Source organism: Rissa tridactyla, chromosome 7, assembly GCF_028500815.1.
Source record: "Rissa tridactyla isolate bRisTri1 chromosome 7, bRisTri1.patW.cur.20221130, whole genome shotgun sequence".
Taxonomy (NCBI): domain Eukaryota; kingdom Metazoa; phylum Chordata; class Aves; order Charadriiformes; family Laridae; genus Rissa; species Rissa tridactyla.
In genome coordinates, this window is record NC_071472.1 from 987,403 (window position 1) to 1,010,621 (window position 23,219).

The window sequence follows — 23,219 nt, forward strand, 5'->3', positions numbered from 1 at the left end:
GCAAGAAAACCTGAAAGAATCATTGATCTCATTATTCACTACTGTCATCTGCTTGTGATATAGTAAGAATGGAGTGATACTTTAATTTTTATTAAGGGCAGTCGAGCTAGCTTTTAACAAAACACTGGCCCAAGTGCTTTCATTAAATTAACACTGAATCCTCTTAAAAAACCTCTTTATTCTCAGAAGGCAAACTGCTGAAGACATTTAGTGCGTGAAGACATTTTGTGTAAGTGTGTCCTACATCATGTTAAGACCAACAGTGATGCCATTTGGTTTATAAATTCTTTTTTTGTGTAATTTAGGAAAATTCTATTTTCATTCCTTAGTAGCAAATGTTGTATTTCTTCAAAGACGAACAGACAATGCTTCCGTTGGCACTAAAAGAATCCTCCCACAGAGCGCACATAGTGTACATTCAATTTTATTTTTATCGATGCTGAACCACAGCCAATAGTGGTAACAAAGCCCACGGACTGTAGGAATTTGTTTGTGACTGATTCAGAAGAGTTGTGTGAAAACCACTGTGTTAATAAGGCACTCTGGTCCTTCTAGTATATTCTGTCCTGTGTCACACTGACACCCATTACTTTTATTCCAATTCCTGCCTTCTCCTCTGCAAATCTATTCAGTTGAAGATAAACAGCACACACTAGCCAGTGACTACAGTGTTGTTGTTTGTTTTTGTTTTTTTTTAAAGAAGCTGGAAGCTCTTTTAATCCTAAAATTATTGTTCTTTCTGTTACTTTTGTTCATGTTAACCTTCTGATGCTAAGCACTAACACTTGGTTAGTAGGCGTACCTGCTGCATGACAATGAGTCCTGCAACAACACACGCGAGCCTTGCGGCAATTGCCCTAAATCCACCTGTCCTGGTCCTGCAGCAGCGCAGCTGTAACACGGGGTTTTGCTAACTTCTTGCTGTAAAGACCCGGTCGGTCCCTGCAACACAAAAGCCTTCTCACCTTTCCTCATTTTACAGCCCTTCCTGATTAGGTGCATCTAGTTATTGCTGGGGAGGTCAAGTCCAACGGAGAGCTGGAAAATAGCCATGCAAGAAGCTATAGGACAGTCTTAATGAACTTTCCCAAAACACCAGATCTTTCCAAAGACCCACCTACCAGGCCTCCTTTGATAGGAAAAATACATTAAAAGGAATATTTGCATGAGACAACTAGGCCACAATTGTAGATCCCTACATAATGCAGCCAGACAAATAAGTAGGGAGGGGGGTGTTTTCTTTTTAAAAGCTGAGGGGATAAAGGCAAAGTAAATACTTGCAAATGAACCTCTTGCTTGTATGTTACCCATCCGATACCAGTGAGCTCCACTTATTTAACGAGAAGGCTTAACTGCAAGTCAGGAGCAGCCCCTTGGATTTGGAACATGCCCCACACCTACCACCCAGCACCAAGATGGGGATATTGCTGCATCACCACAACAATGGCATCCAAAAGCACTGAGATTCTAAAAGTTATTTTAAAAATATATTACTGAACCTGTGTTACATGCTTACAACAGCCTTGCATAAGCTAATTGCATGCACATAGTAAAGAAAAGCAATGCGAGAAATCAAATAATTTCACGTGCATGAAAGTTTTCTTGGTGTGTATATACAAACTGTACCAAAACCTTACCAAATTTAAGGCTGACGAGTGACAATTATACATCCCTACACATAACTAAGTTACCAGGACTACCTGCATCTTCTAATTTTTAAATAAGTGCTTAATTGCATGAACAGTTTTATTACAAGCATTAAAACAGGAACTCAACATCTGTTGCACATACGGAAATCAGTTATATCCAAGCTTAGGCATTATGAATCAGCTGGTGTGACTCAAAATTGTTCCAGACTTTGTGGAGAAAGAGCTCAGCAACTTCTTTTCCCCAAACATCAGTAGAACGAGTTCAGAGGTAAACAACAAATTTGACTCCTGAGTCACGAGTCATTACAAATGCCCTCAGACCTGAACTATTTCTTGCTCTCTGAATCACATAAAACTTAAGTCAGAAATTTGCTGAAAACGAACAGACTTTCTAGGATGCGTAGCACGCACGCATTTGTTCTTGGACTGCTGCAGAGGGAAGCGCGCTCTGACTCAGTTAGATCGGTTCCATCACACCCACATCTAACAACACAGCAATATCACACCCGGCTGTTAATACTTCTCATACAAACCATCTATCACTTGAATTCTGCTTTCCACTGCGGTGTCTGGGCTGCTGAAATACGGCCCAACCAGGTGGCAGGAATGATACACATCTAAATATGCACTTTGCACTGGAAAAAACCACCCCCCCACATATTTCAGTCCTTTAAGATCTGCCCTGAGATGTAGTTGTTTTCAGTCCTCACTCTGTAGGAGCTTTAATGGAAAGGAAAGCCTTGAGTGTGGCCAGGTAAATTTATTCTAACAGATCCAAACTCAGATTTGAGACATTGAATTTAAATAATCCAGCAGGAGTCATTTTAAAGAATTTCTTGCTTCCTCCATTAAGCACCAGCTCAGACCCCAAGAAATAAACTTCTCTCTTCCTGCGAGCGATGGAGGCGAAGAGGAAACCATCAACGTCCGACTTTCAGGCTGTGCTGCTCAAGGGTCTGGAAGGTCTAATGCCCATTTACCTGTAACAGCTGCATTTACCAGAGCTGAGCACAGCCAGGGAGAGCGCGCTGCAGAGACCACCCGAGATGCGACGGAACCATCCTTTCACAAGACAAGCTTAGGGAACTTCAGAAGTTCAAGATTGTTTTCATAAGGGAAGATTAAAGGAATGGAGGAACCTGTGACCAAACAAACTACGTGTATGGACGAAAACGAACAAGATCGCAATGAAGATTAGGAAATTAAAGTACAATACATTCCAACTTATGTACAGAGTTATAAACAAATGAATAACATACGCAAGAGACAGGAAGCCCATAAAAGCTTTTTTAAAAAAATACATATCACAATACCCCAAGAATGTCTTGTCTAATCAAGTCTACTGCCAAGTTACAGTACAGAAGCTAAAATTCCTATTGAAAATAAGGTATCAACATACAAAAATTAGCCACAATATCCCAGCACATCAAGTGAGAGACAAAATTTAGAATTATTGTTCTGTGCTACTGCTTTATAATTATGTTGTTTCCCACTTCTTTTGTATCAGCCTTCAACTTGTCACTACAATCATATCGCAATGTCAGTGTAAGTAAAAGCACAGTGTTAAAATGAAACTAAACATTGTCACTGTCAGTTTATGGAAACCGCGCTAAAATGTCACCAGGAACAACTGTCACAGCAGGTCTGCTGCAGCCATGCCAGCAAGGAACGTGCCGGTGTCAATATGGCTTATTGCGGACCCACCTGGCACGAGAGCCGACCAGTCACAGAGTCATAGGATCCTAAAATGGTTTGGGTTGGAAGGGACCTTAAAGCCCACCCAGTGGCACCCCCTGCCCTGGGCAGGGACACCTCCCACCAGCCCAGGTTGCTCCAAGCCCCGGCCAACCTGGCCTTGAACCCCTCCAGGGATGGGGCAGCCACAGCTTCTCTGGGCAACCGGGGCCAGGGGCTCACCGCCCTCACAGCAAACAATTTCTGCCTCACGTCTCATCTCAATCTCCCCTCTGTCAGTGGAAAACCCTTCCCCCTCGTCCCATGGCTCCCCTCCCTGCTCCAGAGTCCCTCCCCAGCTTTCCTGGAGCCCCTTGAGGGCCTGGAAGGTCTCCGCGGAGCCTTCTCTTCTCCAGGCTGAACCCCCCCAGCTCTCTCAGCCTGTCCCCACAGGAGTCCTCCCAGTGCTCACACTAACGGCTTCAATCTGGGGCAAACCCTGCTTTGCCCACTGCAGTAGCTATTTTGAAGCCTGGATGAAGCAGTGATGGGTTTGGCAGCTACTGGATGGCGTGTGTGCTATCCACCCCATCCCACGGAGAAGCCAAGCAGCAGCATTTTAACTGACAATTCTCCCCTGAACATAAAGAAACCCAGCACACGAACGGCTACCAAAATGGGGCAGGAGGTGCTGGGTGAGGTGAACTCTGCTGCTGGGAGAGGAGGAGTGCGGTGAGGAAGATGAGCAAGGTGCACCTCTCCAGCCCTTCCTGGGATCAGGGCCCCTCTGGCCCCGTATGCCCCCAGACATGGGGACAGCCAGCGGAGCAGGGGAAGGAGCAGTAAGGTATACGGACATCCCCTAATCCGTTTTCCCTCAACATACCTACAATACAGAACAGTGTACATATTAACTAATGACCCACTATTAAGTTCACATAAAACGCACACATATAAATTACAGCGGAGTTACATGCTTCGATGGAGTCTTTCCCCTAAAAGCCACGACACACTGGGGAACGCTCAGATGTTTGTGGCACAACGTGCAAATAATGTCGTTTTGCTCAGGAATAATCTTAAATCTTTTAGGTAACATGATCTGAAGAATTATTCCCCATTCACTTCTTAAGGGACACAAAAACCATCCGTTGCTTATACGAGCATTAAAAAAGGAAAAGCGAGAGGCACAGAATTCACTAGAATATTCATCATTTCCAACCTTAAACCCACAGCGTACAAACAGACGAATCCAGCAAGTCAGAGAGCAAAGCCAATTTAATCTGCGGCTCCCCTGAGGTAAATGTAGTTCACAGTCCTGCCCCCACCCCAACCTCAGCCATAATCCCCGCTTCCTGGAGGTAAGAAAGCACTGGAGTGAGGAAAATTCTGCAGCAGGATATAATGATCCAAAATGACAGGGACAATAATGACAATGAATTTCATGTCTCCCAGTCATGAGCTGGGGATGCTTGACTGGGCTGACTTACACAATTAAATTGTTACAGGTACAGCAGGAGCCGCAGTTATCATCCGCATGCTTTTGGGAAGGACGCCTCCAGCAAAGGGAAGAGCAGCGCTGGGATGCTCGGTGCCTTTTGTTGGGGGCAAGCGGCTGCTCCTGCAGGGACGCTCGTGCGGCTGCACCCTTTGACAGAGGCAAAACTGGGTTAAAGATGCAAGCCATTTTAGGCGATTGATTTTATCCCTTTTGAAAACGATAAAAGGGCTCTGAGGGATAGAGCTCGGCGTGACTGCGGCCGCCGTGCGTGGAGCAGCACTCCAAGCAAGCACAGAGCCCGTGGATCTCATCCGAGGACGGGAAGCACCGTTTAGAACCCATCCCCACTAGTGTTTGTACTAATGCCGGCACGGAAAAACGCCGTCGCTTCTGTAGGTTCAGGCGGAGACTCGCATTTCATTTTACGGGCATTCCACTAGAGGCAGCCAGAGTCGCCTTTCCAAGCCCTCTCCTAGCAGGCTGCCCATTTTCTGCAGGATTTCAGACACAACTCTATTACACAGAACATGGGACAAAACGCATTTGAAAGCGCCGGGATGCAGAGAACACGCACAGTATTTTCCAGGTTATACCCACAGTTAGTGTGCCTGCAAGGCTTCCCTCGTTCATCCACCTTCGGTTTTGAAATAGCAAGAAATATGGTTAGCCGTGTATTTCACCTATAGAAAGTCTCTTTAGTGACAAACTGTCAAAGAGTTTTTATATCCAGGGAAGGAAGGAAAAAAAAAAAAAAAGTCATACAGTTGTCTGCATCTGTAATAGGGTAATACCCCTATTACAGCTCAACATTCTCCAAATATTAATTTGTCAAATATGAATTATAAAGCTATAACATTTCATAATTCAAGACACACTCAAAGACTAGGAAAAATAGCTACAAGAGCCTAAATAAAAAAAAAAAGCATTTATTCCATTTTTGACAGCTTAATGAATGCCCTACTCTTTTGCATTGATTTTTGTGTGTGTGTGCATGTGTGCCTGGGAAGGATTTCTCATGGGGTTTGCTGTAAACACGGAAAGCTAAATCCTCTGCCAAGGCTTCTCTTTCTACCTTTAAATAACCTCCATATTAAATATTCCAAGAGAGAATATATACAAAAATACTGAGAATGCAAAAATAAAGAACAATACTGACATCGCAGCAAGGATGCTGGAAATTTGTAGAACAAGACATTGAACAATCAAATACCTTGGTGTGGCAAAACAGTCACAGAAGTAGTGTATGTTAATTCCTGCTTTCAGGAAATAGCAGTAAATTCAAAGAGCAGGGTCAACAAAGCCCTAAAATCTTAATGACTGATTCCAGAAGACAAATTTTCCCTACGCACCTAAAGGCTCATCTGGCAAGGCAAAATATGTTAACAAAAAAGTCTGCAAGCACCTAGAGATAGAAAAAGAATGCATCTTAAAAAGAATTGTGCCGCTTCGAATTTCTAAACACTTTAAATTGAAATATTCTGGCCAGTCGGATCTCTGCTTTAGTGTTTTTCCTAGTTCTTAACATAATGAACTATGTATAATTTAAATGGAGATTAATTCTTCCATTTAAAGTGCTGTAAAATAATTCTGCCGATGATGTTGAGCTCTCAGCCCAGCGTCTCCACAGTGCCTCTTCTCCACTCTTCCTTCGGCTACGTAAGTGGAACTGACAGATCACTGCTCAGATAGCAGCCACGTTCTTCCCCCAAAATGTTGCCTTTTTGCTATTCAGGAGTATCCTAATACCAAGGAATGCTAAATGAAGTCTGACATGTACCCCTAAGAAACAAACTTGTAAGTTGTGGCTTCAAAGAAAACCTTGAATAAATAGGACACATTGTGTACACCCAGGCTAACATCCAACATATGCTTTAGTTTCCTGATGCTGAGACAGAGCAAGAATAGCCTCTGGGAAAGTCTGTGATTTGCTGGTGCTGGTACTTCCAACATTTATAATGTACCATTTTTTTTTGCCTGTATAAACAATTTAAAAAATGTAATTAAGACGACCACAGCAACATTTCAGAACACAACACATTCATGAATAATGGATTATTTGACGTGCCACTAGTTTGATCAACAATTACAAAACAAAACAAAGAGCATTCCCGATCTTTCCTTTGCAAAAGAACATTGCCACCAGTAAGTCATAACTGGACAGGTGGCTTTATCAAATAAAAAAGTAACCTACATAATGAATGTTTTACTTCTTGCCTTTGGTGGTGGTGACACACATGCCGAACAGCGAGATGCGGCTGGCAGGTGCTATTACCAACTACAGATACACAGAAAGTGAGAGAGACAAGCAGGAAAACAAGATAAAACTACCTTCAATTGTACACATACAATCAGTTAAGTAAGGCCACTCTCAAAAGGCCAATTTATTTATTCATTACTTAGGGAAGACAGAGAAGGGATGGACAGAGAAGATAAAGATATGACCTAGTTTAAGACATATATACATATTTTCCGCCATTATTTAATGCTCTGTTTTATGACTAATCCTTCAGAAAGAACTAAAAGGAGTTTAATTCAACCTTATCATCCCCTTGTCTACTTTAAGTTCAATTCCCTTTCCCTTTTGTCCTCCATTCCTCCGGATTTAGGGCATGAAAGTATATCATTAAAATTCAAGTATAATAATTTACAAGATCTGAAGTGTGCTTGCTGAAACATTGGGACTTAAAACAAATTTCCTGTGGACGGAACACAGGTTAATGGATCATGATAAAATAATTAATGCGTTACAACACAGCATGAGCCCACCTACACCATGGGCCACAGGCTGACCTCCAGGAGCCACTACAGACAGTATTTTAATTCTGGAACCTGGCACATTAAGAATTGATTTAATATTGCAGTTGGCAAGTTTTTATTCTGGATTAGGTGCAGCCTCAAAGCAGCCAAATGTACGTCATGAACTCACACATTTGATACTTTAGTCCTTCAGAACCACTTTATTCTTCTAGGAAACTGAGGTTTGGTGGAGCCTTGTGAGTGTGTTTCATTTTTCCACTGCAAAACACCATTTCTTTAAATTCTGCATAAAAACGTGGATAACTAAGCTGTAGTCTTATAAGAAAAGCAAAATAAGGCCAGATATACTAGCATGAACAAGTAGTTTCACTGGCAGCAAAACTTCAGTCTATTTTTGATATTTGTCACCAAATGAGTCTGTGCCCTGCTCGCACTCAGCTGCTCCTCTGACGGAGAGCTGCTGTCTGCCTGGTTGTGTCAAACTCGTAGGGATAAACCCAGGGATTACTCAGTCCTCCTTCTCCAGTAAACTGTTCTTCGACATTCTGTGCATTTCCTTCTCTTCTCTTTTCCATTTTACACTTCGTTGTTTCCAATCTGCAGAGTGCGTGATTGTCTCTTACTGCCTGGGATGGCAACAAAACCGGCAGAGACAGCTCTCCGTCACCCCGAGCTGGGCACGCCATTGCTGCGCAGGTGTTTGCCGCTAGAAGACCACACCGTATCTTGGAGCTGTACTTTTATTTATTGCAACACTGTTTAAAACAATTATTTGTCCAAGAAGCTTGAAGACTAAATTTTAAGGCTACCTTGTAAATGTGTATCTTCAGAATGCTGGAGTACTAAATAGCTATGATACATCCAAACTCTCTATTTAATCAGAAAAAACGTCAATAGATTATAAATAGATTTCAAGTTATAGTGCTCTTATGAGAAGTGTAATTACAGTTAAGAGAACCACTTCGTTGTTCTTGCATGCTCCTGGGATCCCTTAGACTGTTTTAAGGGATAGCTTATGATAATGAAAAAATAAGTCTGAATTACTTCTATGTATGCTATTTACAGCAGCTCTTGTTACAGTATACAAAAAATTCCACATAATGCCATAAAAAGTTTTGCTTCCAAACAACCTCTTATCTCCTCTAGACCTTAAAAGTAAGGTAGAAAAGATGCAGTTTCCATCAGAGATAAAGAAGTGACTTAATTTTTACTTAAGTCTCACCCTACTCCCAAATAAGAACCTACATGTATATATTCTTGCACAAATATATTCATTTGGGCTTTTTAATTCTGCTGGCGTCTGTACGAGACAACTTGCAACTATCAACATGTGCTTTTGCCAGAAGCCTCATAAATACTATCCGAGTCCAGTGTGTTTCGAGAGTCCCTCCTATTTCTTCCCGGTCAAAAGCCCCTATTGATAAGCCAATGAATAGTCTAAATGCAGTTCTAAAAAGGGAAAAGAACTACCTACAAAAATAATCAATTTTGTGTGAAGACCTTTCTGGCTGCCAAAAGGTCAGAAACTACATCTTCAGGTAAAAACTAACTAGAACTGTACCACTACTGAGGTAAATCAGTATTTAAGCTACTTATTCTTTGGAGGCTCCTTCAAGCCTGCAACGAATCTATGGTTTTTTGCCCTATCCTGAACACATTTGACATTTTGATATTAGCTAGTAGGCCCCATTACCAAGAAAGTTTTGCCAAGACAGAAACTCTCTGTCTTGGAAGTGAAGTGGAAGAGGACTGGAGAAGGGGGAATACCAGTCTCACTGAAAACACATCGTGAAACAGTGCCGAAGACCGATGCAAAGAAAAAATATTCCATCTTCTAGATATGCCAAGATAACCAAGTGCATCAAGAGAGCAATTCTGGTATATCCTGGTACTCAAACTTCAGCAGTGAACTTGCCAGCATTTAGAATTTGTACAAGTTCAGCATTTTTTAAATACTGACAATGTGGGGATGTGTCCTGCATGATGCTGAAAAGTACTGAGACACAGCAGCTTGGACAAAGCTCAAGACACCTGCACATCAACACAAACGCTAATACCCCAGACAAACAAAGTTTCTAGGTAGTCACTTGTCAAATAAGCCAGCTACACCTTCACCAGTTTTGTTTCAGGTTGCCTTGCATATCTGTAGAGACTGAAGGGACAGAGACAGTGGTAAGAAATGCACTGCTTAAAAGACCCTTGGCAGCACCTCCTGCTACCCAGCAGTGCGAGGGACTTGGCGTGATCCACCGAACAAGGCAGAAAGGCTGACCCACTCTTACATTCCAAACAAGAGTGATCCTCCTTCCAAACGGGAATAGACAAGAACGCTTCCGACGGCAGCGAGTTCTATTAAATCATCATTCTATTTTGAATGAATGTCAAAAGACTTGCAGAAAGCACCTTTGCTTTCTCCCCCTCAGACACTGATTTTGTGCGCTATACGCAAACAGAACTAGCTGATACAACAGATTCAATAACTTGAGCTGGAGGCATTTTTCCTCTCATGAATTTATAACCCTTTGTTTAAAGGGGTTTTAACAGTAACCATGTCTTACAGCAATCTCTGGTATTTGATTATAACGACAATGAACGCTGTCTTTGCAGAGCAACCAATTTTATTGGCGATATAAAAAGTAATTGATCCAGGCCTCATCCAACCCAGTGCAAGAACCACAACCAGAAGCCGGGTCATCTAGACAGGTCTGAAGTTATTTGCACGCTGACAGTGCAACAGCAAACCATTTAACGTTACTGGAATGATCCCACTTTCTTGACTCATGATACCTCAGAGAAAATGTTCAGCCTGAGAAGCGCGCAGCAAAACCACGCGCAGGTGGGAAGCTGTAGAGAATCCCCAGAACACCAGAATGCTTCCACCTATCACTACACCTACGAGCCAAGAAAGCTGATATATTCTCTCCTTCATCCAGTAAGTTACTGTTGTGAAAAACATAATTTATCTACCAAATTAACGCTTAAGATGCATGTTGACTCCTTCAAGTTGTCATTCTTCCCTTTAGAAAGTTAAGGTACGTGATCTACGGTTGCATACTTCTGTTCCCCCCGCCTCAAAACGCAGCCCAAAGCACAGAAAGGCAACGTACCGTCATAATAGACAATCGCTCCAACCAGCTCGTCTTTGCGTAGCATTGGAAAGAGCTCCAAGGCTCTCGACTTGCTGAGGACATAACTACTTTTCAGGCATTGACTTCCAGCCACCATGTCATATAGTTTTATTCCAAACCAGTAGTATGGCAACTGCCACCATCTGCAGGAAAAAAAGTAATTCCCCATGAAGTGAAATAAAAACAATTTAAAAGCACACGCACACACTGTTATTGAAGTACAGAACACGTTAAGTAACACAGCATCTTGTATTACACCAGTTTTGCTTTGTACCATCATACCAGTTCATGGTATCACAATATAATGTAAATATGCCAGAACTTACATATTGTTCATTACTGTTTTCAACTGATCTACTCACTGCAGTTACTCAAGCAGATTCAAGGCTTTATTTATATAGAATGAAGATCATAAACTGGCTTTTTGTACTTCAGTGTGAGGTGAGATATTAAAGCTATGTGTTGAGGAAGAACCAGGTGGCATGTGCAGGCTGGAAGGGTTCCTCAAAGCACACCTCGGCTAATGGCTCCTGCACAAACAAGACCAAATAAATGCAGCCAACCGTTGACCTACAGGAGCTCCAGCTATTACACCCCCCTTCTACTAAGACAGGAACAAAGATCATTCAGCAAAAGCTCACTGCTCCAAGTAGCCTGTTGCAGCGAGGGACTGTTCTCACAGACCTAAAAACCTAACCCAAATCACTCAAAGCCTTTCTCCCAGGAGGAGCAAACTGTTCTCTCAGCACCACACTGTCCCGTCCTGTGGAAGGCAAGCGCACGAACTCCCGCGCTCAACCCTGCTGGCTGGAAGGACTGAGCAGCACATCGCTAAGAACGCTGATGGCATGTGTTGAAGACAAGGATGGCCTGGAAACAACAGCAAATAACACCCTGGGAACGGGAGCTCATTCCAGCTGCAGGCCCCCCTCCTCCCTACTGCTGGGGTGGTAGGAACACAGTGAGCAGTGGAAGCCCAAGCTGTGCTCCCCGACAGCAATGATGCCGCTTGGTGCCGTGACAGAATTCCATGCTTCTACAGTACGGCAACATCTCGCCTCCTGGAGGACAACGTTTGTGACAGGTTTAAAGACATGCTGGGGAAGAGGCACCTGGAAACTTCTCCAGGGAAACAGCTTGCTCGTCAAAAGCAGTGGTAAAGGAGAGAGATTACAGCAGAGCTTACTTGTAAACAGGCAGCATTATTGGCAAAGGAGCTGAGAGGTGAGGAGCAATTTCAAGCAGATTTGCACGCTCCTCAAGTGCTTCTTTCACCATCTTGTACTGAAAAACAGAAGTGTACACGTGAATCCCACCTAACTCACTTTTGTCTCCATGTGCAACATTGAATAAGAAACTGTTTATCAAAGCAAATACCTTGCATAATTTTTACTGTACTTTCAAAAACACACTGAGATTTGCTGAAAAATTCAAATGTTAAGAAAAACATTTACCAAGAAAATAAGTTTCACTAGTTTCATTTTGGTGTCTCAGCAGGTCAGTTGAATAATTTTTCATTTGAACGTGAAACGCAACAAGCCGTGTTACTCCGATGGGCAGGAGGCACTTACAGAGGGTTACAACTCATTCCACAGCACAGCTTCTGTGCCCATTCCCACAATTAAAAACCATACTCGCTCCGACTTGCAAATGCAGAAGTGTTCTTCTCCAAATCAATCAATATGAATCAATATGAAGTTGTTCTTTGGCAAAAAAAGAAGGCTGACTTCTATAGCTAGTTAACTGCATGTTTCATGTATTTTTCCCTGAGAAGTCACCATTCCGTAGCAGTATTATAACCATTAAAACATACTTTAACTTAGAGAGGTTTCAATGAGAAGACAAATCAATTTCTCAAAACAAGAATATCACGCTTCCACCAACACAAGAATACATAAAAGCGTTTATATATAGTCACTCATTTACCATATTTTTTTTTCCCATTCCTAAATAAACAGGACAACCGCTCACTCCCCTAGATTCTGACCATGACAGGCAAGGTCTTTTTATTCTGCAGTCAACCCCGTCCCTGCGTTTCTTCCCCAAAATACAGCAGCAGTGATTCCCCTAGTCTGGAAAGCTCAACTGGAGAAGACGTGTTCTATGTACAGCAGCTGTGGAATGCAACAGTCAAATACTGAAAAAATAAAAAGGAGACTAGGATATAATTGGGATAGGGGAAGTGTCTACTAGCAATTTTTGCTTAACAACCAGCATAAACAATTACCTGCTCAAAATCCAACTTCATGATGGCCTTCTGAAGATATCTCACTCCACCATGGATCAATTTAGTACTCCTGCTGCTGGTCCCTGATGAGAAATCATCTCTTTCTAGAAGGGCTGTTTTTAGTCCTGTGTTACCAGAAAACCAAATTAACTTCTTAAATTACACAATTTGTATGTAATTCATTAAAGACACTTCTCTAGGGTAGAGACAATCACAAGAAAAATTACTCCGTACATGGATAAATTTGTATTCAAAGAGTAGTGCACTGTCTATATTGTAATGAAAAATTTTAGCCTCCTTCCTAAGGGAAAAGTCGAAACAGAACTTAAACAGAAGCACATTAAAACCTGGATATTTCACAATAGAAAGGCATTACAGTACATTATAGGGGCCATGCTCCCCCAAGCAAATTATAGTTCATATTCATGGCAGGAACAAAGTATTTCCATGAATACTTTTAACTCTTTGCAGCGGAGCGCTCTAGCAACACTAACAATTCAGAGCGCACAGCAGAGCGGCAGACACCCGGCATCCTTCTCTGCTCACTTACCGTTTGTCTAAGAGGGGCCCATAGGCAGGGGAGGGCCAGCCGTGGGCAGGCTCACCGCTCAGACGGAGCTCCCCAGAGAACGTGACCCGCACACGCAGCGTTAGTTACGAGACATTACTAATGATTTCAGAAAATCGCTTACGCACACACGTTCCCTGACAGTTTGACCAGCGCAAGGAAGGGATAACCACATGGCTCGCTGATGGTCACCCAAGTCCAGAACACAAAGTGCTTTCTAACAAACCCTTGCAATGCGGCTGGCAGGTTTGTTGCACGAGTTGTGTTCCCAGTGCCCCTGAAGGCCAGGAAAAAGCCTGCCGTGGCCGAAGGCACACAGGTTCACGCTGAGGTGGCTAGGAAACCATATTCCCCAACGCTGTGTGCACTGCATCCCTTCTTCCTGAAGGAGACTAACATCGGGTTATGTGATGAAAGTTAGGTGACAGGAAGAGCTGCAGGAAACAGATGATTAACAGATGCCTTTTAATGATGAGATGCAGGCAACAGCCTGGCCGCATTCTTTGGCACATACCTACAGGACGACCACCACTGACTCCAACGTCCAGCAGCGGTAAAGCCAACCAAGGCAGGCACCACAGGCCGAGTACGTGGCAATCCTTCACTTACAAAAGGCATTTGCAAGGACAGTCTGTGTTACAGAAGTTACCATGGCAGACCCCCTCCAACAGCAGCAGAATTTCACAGTTCGGCAGGCAAGGCACAAGGTGCATTACATTCAGCGACGTTGCTACCAAACCCAACAGCAACGACATGACGACACATACCCAAGAAGAGCATCATCTGCGTTAGAAGTTATCCCTTGGGTCTTTCCTTCGCCCTCTTTGAGGGGTGCTTTATGTTACTGGTTGGTGAAAATACAGTTTAACATCTATTGGTCTCCCAAAACTTTTACGTCCTTATCTAATTATTACTGGTAACTTTCAAAGATCAGAGTAATTTATTTTTGTCAAATGTGACTGAAGATTAATGGATACAATCAGAAATAATTTGGCAAAGATATATCAAACACATGAAAAGCAAAATTTGTTGTTAAGCGAAGCAAACATAATAAAAGAGCAAGTTCCATGAATGAACAGCAACAATACACAATTCATTAACGAAATGCCTAGGAATATTTCACACTTCAGAAATCTACTGATAGAATATCTAGTAAAAGGATAAACATAGATTACCTATAATCATTTCTGTATGCTTTACAGCTGCATATTCTACCACAATACAGCAGAGGGAGAAGTGCAAAGACCCCACGTTACCTTTAATAATACATGAGAAAAATAAATAACCAGATTTGAGCTTGTGTGTATCTACCAATGGTACAGACCTTGCTGCTTTATCTACTTCACAATTATCACACCTCCTGGACAAGTATTTTCCAAGTGAAGCTACAAGACACTCCTGGAGTCTGGTTTTGCCTCTTATTTGTGAGGTATATCTAGAGGTTAAAGAACCTGAAGAATTTTATGGCTATCTACTATGTTCTACATTATTTTTTGTTCCCTTTTAGTTCCAAAGCCAGACACAAGGTCTAAAAACACAAAAAGTAAGGAAAGTTGGTTCTTTCTCTCATGGGCTGATCGTACTGAAAATAACAACGGAGAGAACACATTCTAAGACAAGTTTTTCTCACAAATCTTTTACGTAGCTTTTTGGATAAAAGGATGGTATTTTAATAGAACAGGAGTTGATGCTACAGCCTCTCCGCAGGAACAGCACCCCTGCACTCTCATCTCTGTATCGGAAGATCTATTTTTCATTAAACCTGTAACATGACTTATTCTCTTTGAGCACTGTCAAATTTGATTACAACCTGCTGGCCAATTTCAAAGTTACCGCGTGAGGCGGATGACACAGGGTGGGCATTAGCGTCCTGCTTTTCCACCCCCTGAACAGTTTTTCATATGTGTGACCAACTGCTCGAGCTATTGGGCAACATTTGCACATCTACTGGGCAACAACTCTCTCACTGCACACACTCTCCTCCTCCTGCAGAAGTCAGGTAAAAAGCATTAGCTTAAACTCATTTTACCTCGAGCTTTCCAGAAGTCAAGGCTACGCACAAAGTTAACATCAATTCTGCTGCTTCTGGGGGCTTCTTAAACCAGTTACAGAGGCAATGCCCCAAAAGAGGGGAAATGGAAGCACAGATCTACCATATGTACCTTCAGACTGGACGGTGCTCGTACCTTTCATTGAAAATCCAGACAGACTTCTCCAACCCTGCACTACACTACGCAGCCACAATGCGCTAGCAGAAGCTGTAGACATCTCGGGCTCTAACAAGCAGGAGCTGGAGAGCCACTGTGCCTCATCTGGAACTCAGGCTTGGCCCTTTCAAAACAGTCGCTAGAAGTGCTGCACAAACCTTGTCTTCTCTTTGCTGCTGATATTCTCCTGTACAAACAAGCGAAATGGGACTACAGACAAACGCGCTAAGGAAGGAGCAACAGAGAACAAGAAGTCCATCCAAGAGCATCCGGCAAGAACTTTATGGCAGACAACTGCATACAAGCACCTAGACAAGGAAGACTCCGCTGAAACAACAAAATGCAATGACATTTTTTTCTTCAAGTTCATTTTAGCATCTGGGAACAGTTTTATAACCAGGCATTCAGAGTACACCTTCTCCATCTTCAAGTACTTTTGAAAAGCCAGTCGGATACATTCATTATAAACCACGTAATCTAAGAATAAGAATGCAATTAAACTTCCAAGCCTTACCTCTAGTGACTGCGTCTAAAGCACAGCCACATCCTGTTGCTCCTCCGCCTATAACAAGGACATCAAATTCACTTGTGGTTTTCAGTGCCAGAATTTGTTGTTCTCTTGTGGGGAAATCGTTCTTTATTGGAACAGTCACAGCTTCTGCAGCTTGAGCATGCACAAAGGTACCCTACAAAGATTAAAAGCAACACACGACGATCTGTATTTATTGCGTATACACACACGCCAAAATCACAGCATCTTCTACAACCATAAAGGTAAACTCAAATATTCCCAGTCACTTTACCTACATTTAATAATAGTATTGTATTAAAACATTATGGAGCAACAAACAGTACTAAACCAATAAAGTGTTAGCACGCATTTACGTCATCTTGCCTACTTCAATATAATGCTGTACTCAAGTGCTGCCACCTATATTAATTATTTCTAGGAATAGTTTTTGGCTATGACAAATGTTACAGGATGCGCGGGAGGTATTTTAATAAACAGACACATGGTTCAGCTCTCAACTCTCTACCAAAAAAATCCATCAAAGCAAAGGACTTAAAGATGAATGTACATTTAATATTTTAAAATTGATTACTTTTACAGTGGCATTAATCTAAGCTCAAATTTGATCAGGTTCATGAGAAGATGTTGTTTACCGTCAAATAGAGTATACTAAACCACCAAAGAAACACTATTTCCATATCTTTTTAAAAAGTCTTAAAAGCAAAGCAATTAATATCCTATAGCATGCTAAAATACAACTTTTCTTCAAAGTGAAAAAACTTATTGGTGTGGCAGTTTCCAGACAAGTTCAGATTTTACTGGAAAGGCTTTGAGAATCTCTGCAGTACTCTGACGTTCCATGAGCCGCTGCTGCTCTCCATTTAGCGCCCATGGTGAGACAGGCTGACGTGCTTGCGTGGCCAACTCATATGGACCATGGTTTAAATTCTAAGGTTCTAACCAGTTTCTGAAGGCTTTCTTCAGTCAAGATTAATTTAAACTGAATTCTGAAAACCTTGGGAATCCCCAAATGCCATTACCAGTCAGATACTTCATAATAATAATATTATGAGAGCCATCCCTGTGGGTTCATCACACTATTTTTATATACTATTTTACAGTGTATATTCATCACACTGATATTATATACAATGGGCTGTGGGCAGACATCACAGGTATTCAGACCGCTAAATAGGGTGCAAGAGCACAAAAGTCAGGCTTGCTTTCTCTCCGCTTTCAGCTCCAGCTTCACTTTTTGTTCCAGCTCCTTTCCTCCCAGATTTTTCTCATTCACCATTGTCCCTCGTTCTGCACAAAACTAGACAGTGAATTTCTCTCACCACTATTTTTTAAGACCCGAAGGAAGCATGTTTCCCACAGCGTCAAATGCTTTGCACAAGTCCAGGTAGATGTCAGTTGTTTTAACCATTGCTGATTTGAAATACGTACGTGAAAACAAGTAAACATCTACACTACCCAGACCAGGACAGAAAAACTAACTGACCGATTCAGAATGGGTCAAAATAAACAAACAGGAAATTAAAAGTAACATTTTCAGTTTCCTGAAAATTATAAACATTTTCAACACAAGAAAAAAACCTGTTTAAACCCTACGGTCTAAGGTCTGAGCATGATCCAGCATTTAGTCCAAATGGCAGACTTAACTGATGTAAACCAGCTTGAATCCAGATCTAAGCAGAAAAGAGTAAACTAATACAAATTCAAGTGACAAAGCACAAAATATTACTTTCTTACTATTATCTAAAATAATCTATTTGTCTAATCTCTTTCCATCCACTGCTTTCAATGTGCAAGGAAGCTCTCGTTTTTATTTCTAAACATTCCTTGAATAAACTGAACTAGGCAAGTTGTTCAGTTCTAGGAATAACTTTATTGCTTCTTGCACTGTTAACCGCGAATTACAATTGCCACAGAAATAGCTCCTGAGCCCAGTCCCAGGCTGCAAACACCCCTTCTCAAGCCCCGTTTACCCCACCTGGGCACTTTACCGCTGCTCAGCCCATGGGTTACCTCCCCGGGCAGACGCTCCTACAGCGCTGCCGTTAGGAAAAGCTCTCCGCTAATATAAGCCACCTCCAGGTTTTAGGAACTCCAGCCACTTTTCCCAGCATTTGCAACGGGGAGAGAATATACACCTGCCATAATAACGTAGCTCGACTCAGAAAAGGTAACTCAGTTGCTTGCCGCCGTCTGTTCACCTGCGCAGGTCTGTAGTTCCTCTTTAGCAAGCAATTCGCTGCCTGTCACAGAGCCCTGTAAGCAGACTGTGTGAGTTACAGGAAAAAGTGATTCTTGCAATACATCCACTGTAAATTAGCAGCCAATCCAGCCATGCACAAGAAGGCTGAACTCAATTATATGGTGCGTACATCCTAAATATTTTTGTTCGAAATTATTTGCCCATTCTTCAGCAGTATTACCACTGAAATGCATTATTTCTCAACGTTCCTAACACTACTATACAACTGAAGGTAAAATCTAATAACTGGTAGCCACACCTAGACGACGTACATATTCAAAAATACAGATCAAGTTCATTCTGTAGTCACGGATTATATTGACTATAATGCAAGTGGCTCATGCAAATTACTGGGGATAGCAGCAACGACATTCATTGCACGTGTGTTACAATTCAATCAATAAGGAAAGTTGGACTAGAGAAAGAGTGCCTCACTTTATAGTAAGGATTTCTATCTTCCCAGAAATAAAGTGAAAATTACGATTTAAAATAACCAAAGTTTGGCAAATTGTGACTCAAGCTATAGTATTAGCACTGATTTTTCCCAAGCACAGTCCCTGTGGCTGCTGCTGTGGTCACCTCCAGCCCAGCAAGCGCCTGGGCCCGGGCTCTCTCCAGGCTCACGAGCAGCCGCATCAAGCACTCAACCAACTCAGTCACCGACTACAAATGCACAGTAACGAATGGTCTCCTAATTAAAAGCTTGTTTAAACCCACCGCAGCCCTCAGACACATACACGTGCCAGCCCAGGAGCCCGAGGAAACACTCACGAACAGCGGAGAGGTGAGTCAAAGTGGAGCCGGCTCCCGATTACAGTCCCCCCTCGCTCTCACCAGTGTACATACTGACATGAAGTACAAAGTTTTGGCACTTCCACGTCATTCTTCTGAGCAATGAATTCCATATGTTCCCACCTACTTTTCACAGAATCCCAGAGCGTCCGGGGTCGGCAGGGACCCCTGGAGGTCACCCGGTCCCAGCCCCTGCCAGAGCAGGGTCCCCCAGAGCCGTCGGGCAGGAACGCGTCCAGGCAGGTTTGGGATCTCTGCAGAGCAGGAGACTCCACACCTCTCTGGGCAGCCTGGGCCAAACTTTACCTCTTGCTCCGCTCTCTCCCATGCCTACTCAGCTCTAGCAGTGCTGAGAATTTTTATATCCCCCAACGTATGGTTAGAAAGTTTTATATCCCTACAGTATGGTACACTGATGCAGTTCCAGAAGGTGTTTTTCCAGGGGGCAATGTACACAAGGAGGGAGAGGATCCACCCACTCCTGCCATCCCTCCTGCTCGGTGGCTGTGGAGATGCCGCTCTGGCCCCTGTGCTGCTGCAGGGCTTTGCTGTGACCTCTCTGACAGCCACCAGCTCTGCAGAGCTCCAGTGGCCAGACCAGCCCAAACCACAACACTCCCCTATGCGTTCTGGGTGGCACAGCCAGTGTTACGGTCTCTGGCCTCCCTCGGCACGCCGGCACATCCAGCACGTACTGCTGTGCCCGTACAGCCAGCGCAGCCACACAGCTGGTGCCCATGTCCCTGCTTCCCTCAATACCACCCTGTGCCTTGGGGACAGCAGCGACAAGGAGGAAATTGCAAAGACCAAAACCACTCGTGGCTTAGTCTTGCATGCGTTTTGGCTGATTGAGTTCAGCTACATATGCTCAGCTTGCTTAAACTTTAAAAAAAGTGAAAATCCTGATCTCAAGATCAGTTTTGCACTACATTTCCAGACACGCCTTCTTCAGCAAAACAAGGGGCTATTTTCAAAGGATACAACTTCACTTCAGGAAAATAAGAGGATACAAGAAAACCAAATGCAGAGTTCAAGAAGAACTAGCATCATTTAGTTTTGACTATATTTTCTGTTTTTTTAAACACATTACTTACAACAAATGGCTTACAGTAGCACACAGACCAGAGTCCCGAGCAGATAGCCACTGGTATAGCAAGAGAATAGAGATTAGCACTGAAATATAAGCAAAGTGATTAGCGCACTAGGAATTGATATAGATATGATTCATCTTGCTGTCAATTAAATGCGAGAGTGGAGAAAAGCTGCATACAGGGATTCCATCTGCAATAACGTGATTAGTTTGGCAGTGAACAAGTGTGTTTACTGAAATAAGCAATTGCTGTTTATATCTACAATTTCTCAGGCAAGAGTTCCTTGAATGGTTTTGATTACACTCTCAGCGAGAGGAAATTTAGTTTGGCAGTTTGAATTCAATCATCAAGTTATAAAGTGATCTAGTAATCCATAAGCAAGCATTCTTGTTAATTTGCTAATGTAAATCTCCAGGTAGGTTTGCAGAGTCAAATTCATCATCCTTATTCATTTAAAAAAAAACCAACAACAAAAAACCAGGAAGTCATTAAGAAAACCCAAAAGCAGGGCCCAATGCATTATCATATTATCATACTCGATTGGATTCACCTTGATGAGCAATTCCTACTGACCAACACTGTACTTACACACCAGAAAGAGAGAAGGATCGCCTGGGGCGCTTAGGAAACGACAGCAATCTCTTGCAACTCCAAAACAAGGCACTGCTTTTTCCCTTAATGATTACAGGGAAGGGGGTAAAAGAAATCATCAGTGGTCTCCAGCTTGGCACATCAAAGAACACCCACATCATATCTAGTACTAGCCCACTTGGCTCAATGTGTTAAAATAAAGGCACAAAAAGCAAGAATGCAGCAATTCAGTCAGCATCTACAAGGAAGCAAAGGCTGGCTGCATCACCTTTGCCATTCAAGTATCTGAATATTTGAGGCCAAATCAATCAATTACATACATAGCCTGTGTATTTTCTGTCTCAGAGGGGTCCAACTTCATCTCAGATGCAATTCTTTTCAGGAGCTCGTAACTGGTAGTCTATGTAGCATACATGGATTTGAGAGTTCCTGTATTTAAGATGAAATTCATTTACAGTGATAGCATTGAAAAAAAATTTAAGAGTCTATACGTAGTTGCTTTACCCCAAAACAGTTTAGGAGGGACTAGTTTCTTCGGATCTCTGCACTACCTGCCGTGCAGAGTTCCCCAATTGCCTCCTTTTCTCTAGAAAAGGGTTTTTTCCTTTTTAATCTAACCAAAAGCCTCCTCGTCAGACTCCTGCGCTTGCCCTCAGCAGCCTAAGTCAGCCAGGCTGCACAGGAAGCTTCACCAGCCTCCTTAAGGGTAACGGTTATTCAATATGAAAGAACCACTCCTGTGTGTTTACTGAAAGAGCTTTTGCCTGAATTAGTGTCATTCCTACTCATTCCCTTACACACAGCATTGAGCTAACCCATCTTATTAATTCAGTAAATATCCCAGTGATCAGGTTACTATAAAACACACAGAAGCACAATATTCATCTATCAGTTTATGAGTTAAATTCAAGAACAGCTCTGTCACGTCAACTTGTGTCCCCCTCCTCGCTTTGCTCAGCAGGACCCGTGTGTTGTCAGAAAGACCAACACACAACAAGGGCAATTTACTGAGCCTCTCCTGTGCCCGCACGTGCCATCCCTAGTCAGACATTCCCCGGTTACGCTGCCTCAACTGCTGTTGCAGAAACGTACTCCAAAATGCCAGCACACGTGTATGTGTATAGAAAAATAAGTTGGGATAAAAATCTTAAAACCCAGGACAGATCTGAATCAATGGAGCGTTTTATTTCCAAGGTGTAAACACTTTACAGCTGTTTACATACAGAGAAGGTTAAGCATGCTAACGGCGCCGTTCTCCTCACAGTCAGGCTTTGGCTCTCAAACCCAGCAAGGACAATTTAAGTTTCAACGTCAGAAATTGCCAATACTCGTCCCTTTTAATAGACAAACCACTCGACTAACAAATCCAAATGACCTCCCATCCATTCTCAAAGGCCAGAACTTCACCATGCTTCAGCTTCTCCCTTGGAATTACTCGGCACAGCCAAATCTCACAGAAAATTCAAATATCAGTGGAGCGAACGTGGAAAACAAAGACAGACAGATCAACAACACTGTGTGTTCAGGATTCTGAGCCATCCGAGGTCTTTATTCTGTACCTGGGTGCCCCTAATTCCAGGATGCTAGCCACAGCACAGACATCCAGGCACCGAGTGAGGCAATACGAACACGGGTAAAAAAACGGCGCATTTTATTTCTGTCTTATTATGTGATGGATTCTGTTCTTGAAATAACAACAGATTTCCTACAATGTGTAGCCAATTAGTGCACATCTTGGGGCGATATCCTTCTCTGGCAAAGGAAGACAAGATCTTTGCCCTCGCATATATTTGATTGGCAGGCATTATTAAAGAGAGGACACTTGGGCTGGGGGACATGCCCACAGCTTAGATATGTCAACACGACAAACGGACTGTCCTCCTTTGTGTCAATCCCTCCAGTTATGTTCCACCTGCTGCCCTGTATTAGGTGTTTAAGGCAGCAGCTTTAAGGGACATCACGTGGGAAATGTGCAAGTTAGTACAACATGAAAACAACATGCTGCTCACTTGACAGATCCATTTGCTTACACATATGCTGGAAATCTGCAGATCCTTTGTAGACTGATCCTACACAATAGGTTTAGAAACTGGGGGACAAGCGGTTACTTCATTTTGACACCATGATCACCTTCTGTAAAACTTTGGGTTTTAATCTGTCTCTGGAAATTCATAATGGCCATCCCATGGCCGTCCATTCCCAGAAAAATGGGAATTCCCTGAATTCAGGAATACTGTATATACAACAAGTGAGCTATCCATGTCAC

At 42.7% G+C, this 23,219-nt stretch overlaps 1 protein-coding gene across 2 annotated transcripts in view; it reads right to left on the reverse strand.

The window, feature by feature from the left end:
* Positions 1–23,219, reverse strand: part of GPD2 (glycerol-3-phosphate dehydrogenase 2) — a 63,103-nt gene that overhangs the window by 23,634 nt on the left and 16,250 nt on the right. For both annotated transcript variants that reach the window (XM_054209244.1, XM_054209245.1), the window contains exons 3-6: positions 16,223–16,394; positions 12,934–13,058; positions 11,893–11,990; positions 10,686–10,849 (exon numbers count right to left, since the gene is read on the reverse strand). In XM_054209244.1, coding sequence (XP_054065219.1) covers positions 10,686–10,849; positions 11,893–11,990; positions 12,934–13,058; positions 16,223–16,394 — 559 coding nt within the window. The remainder of the gene's footprint in view (positions 1–10,685; positions 10,850–11,892; positions 11,991–12,933; positions 13,059–16,222; positions 16,395–23,219) is intronic.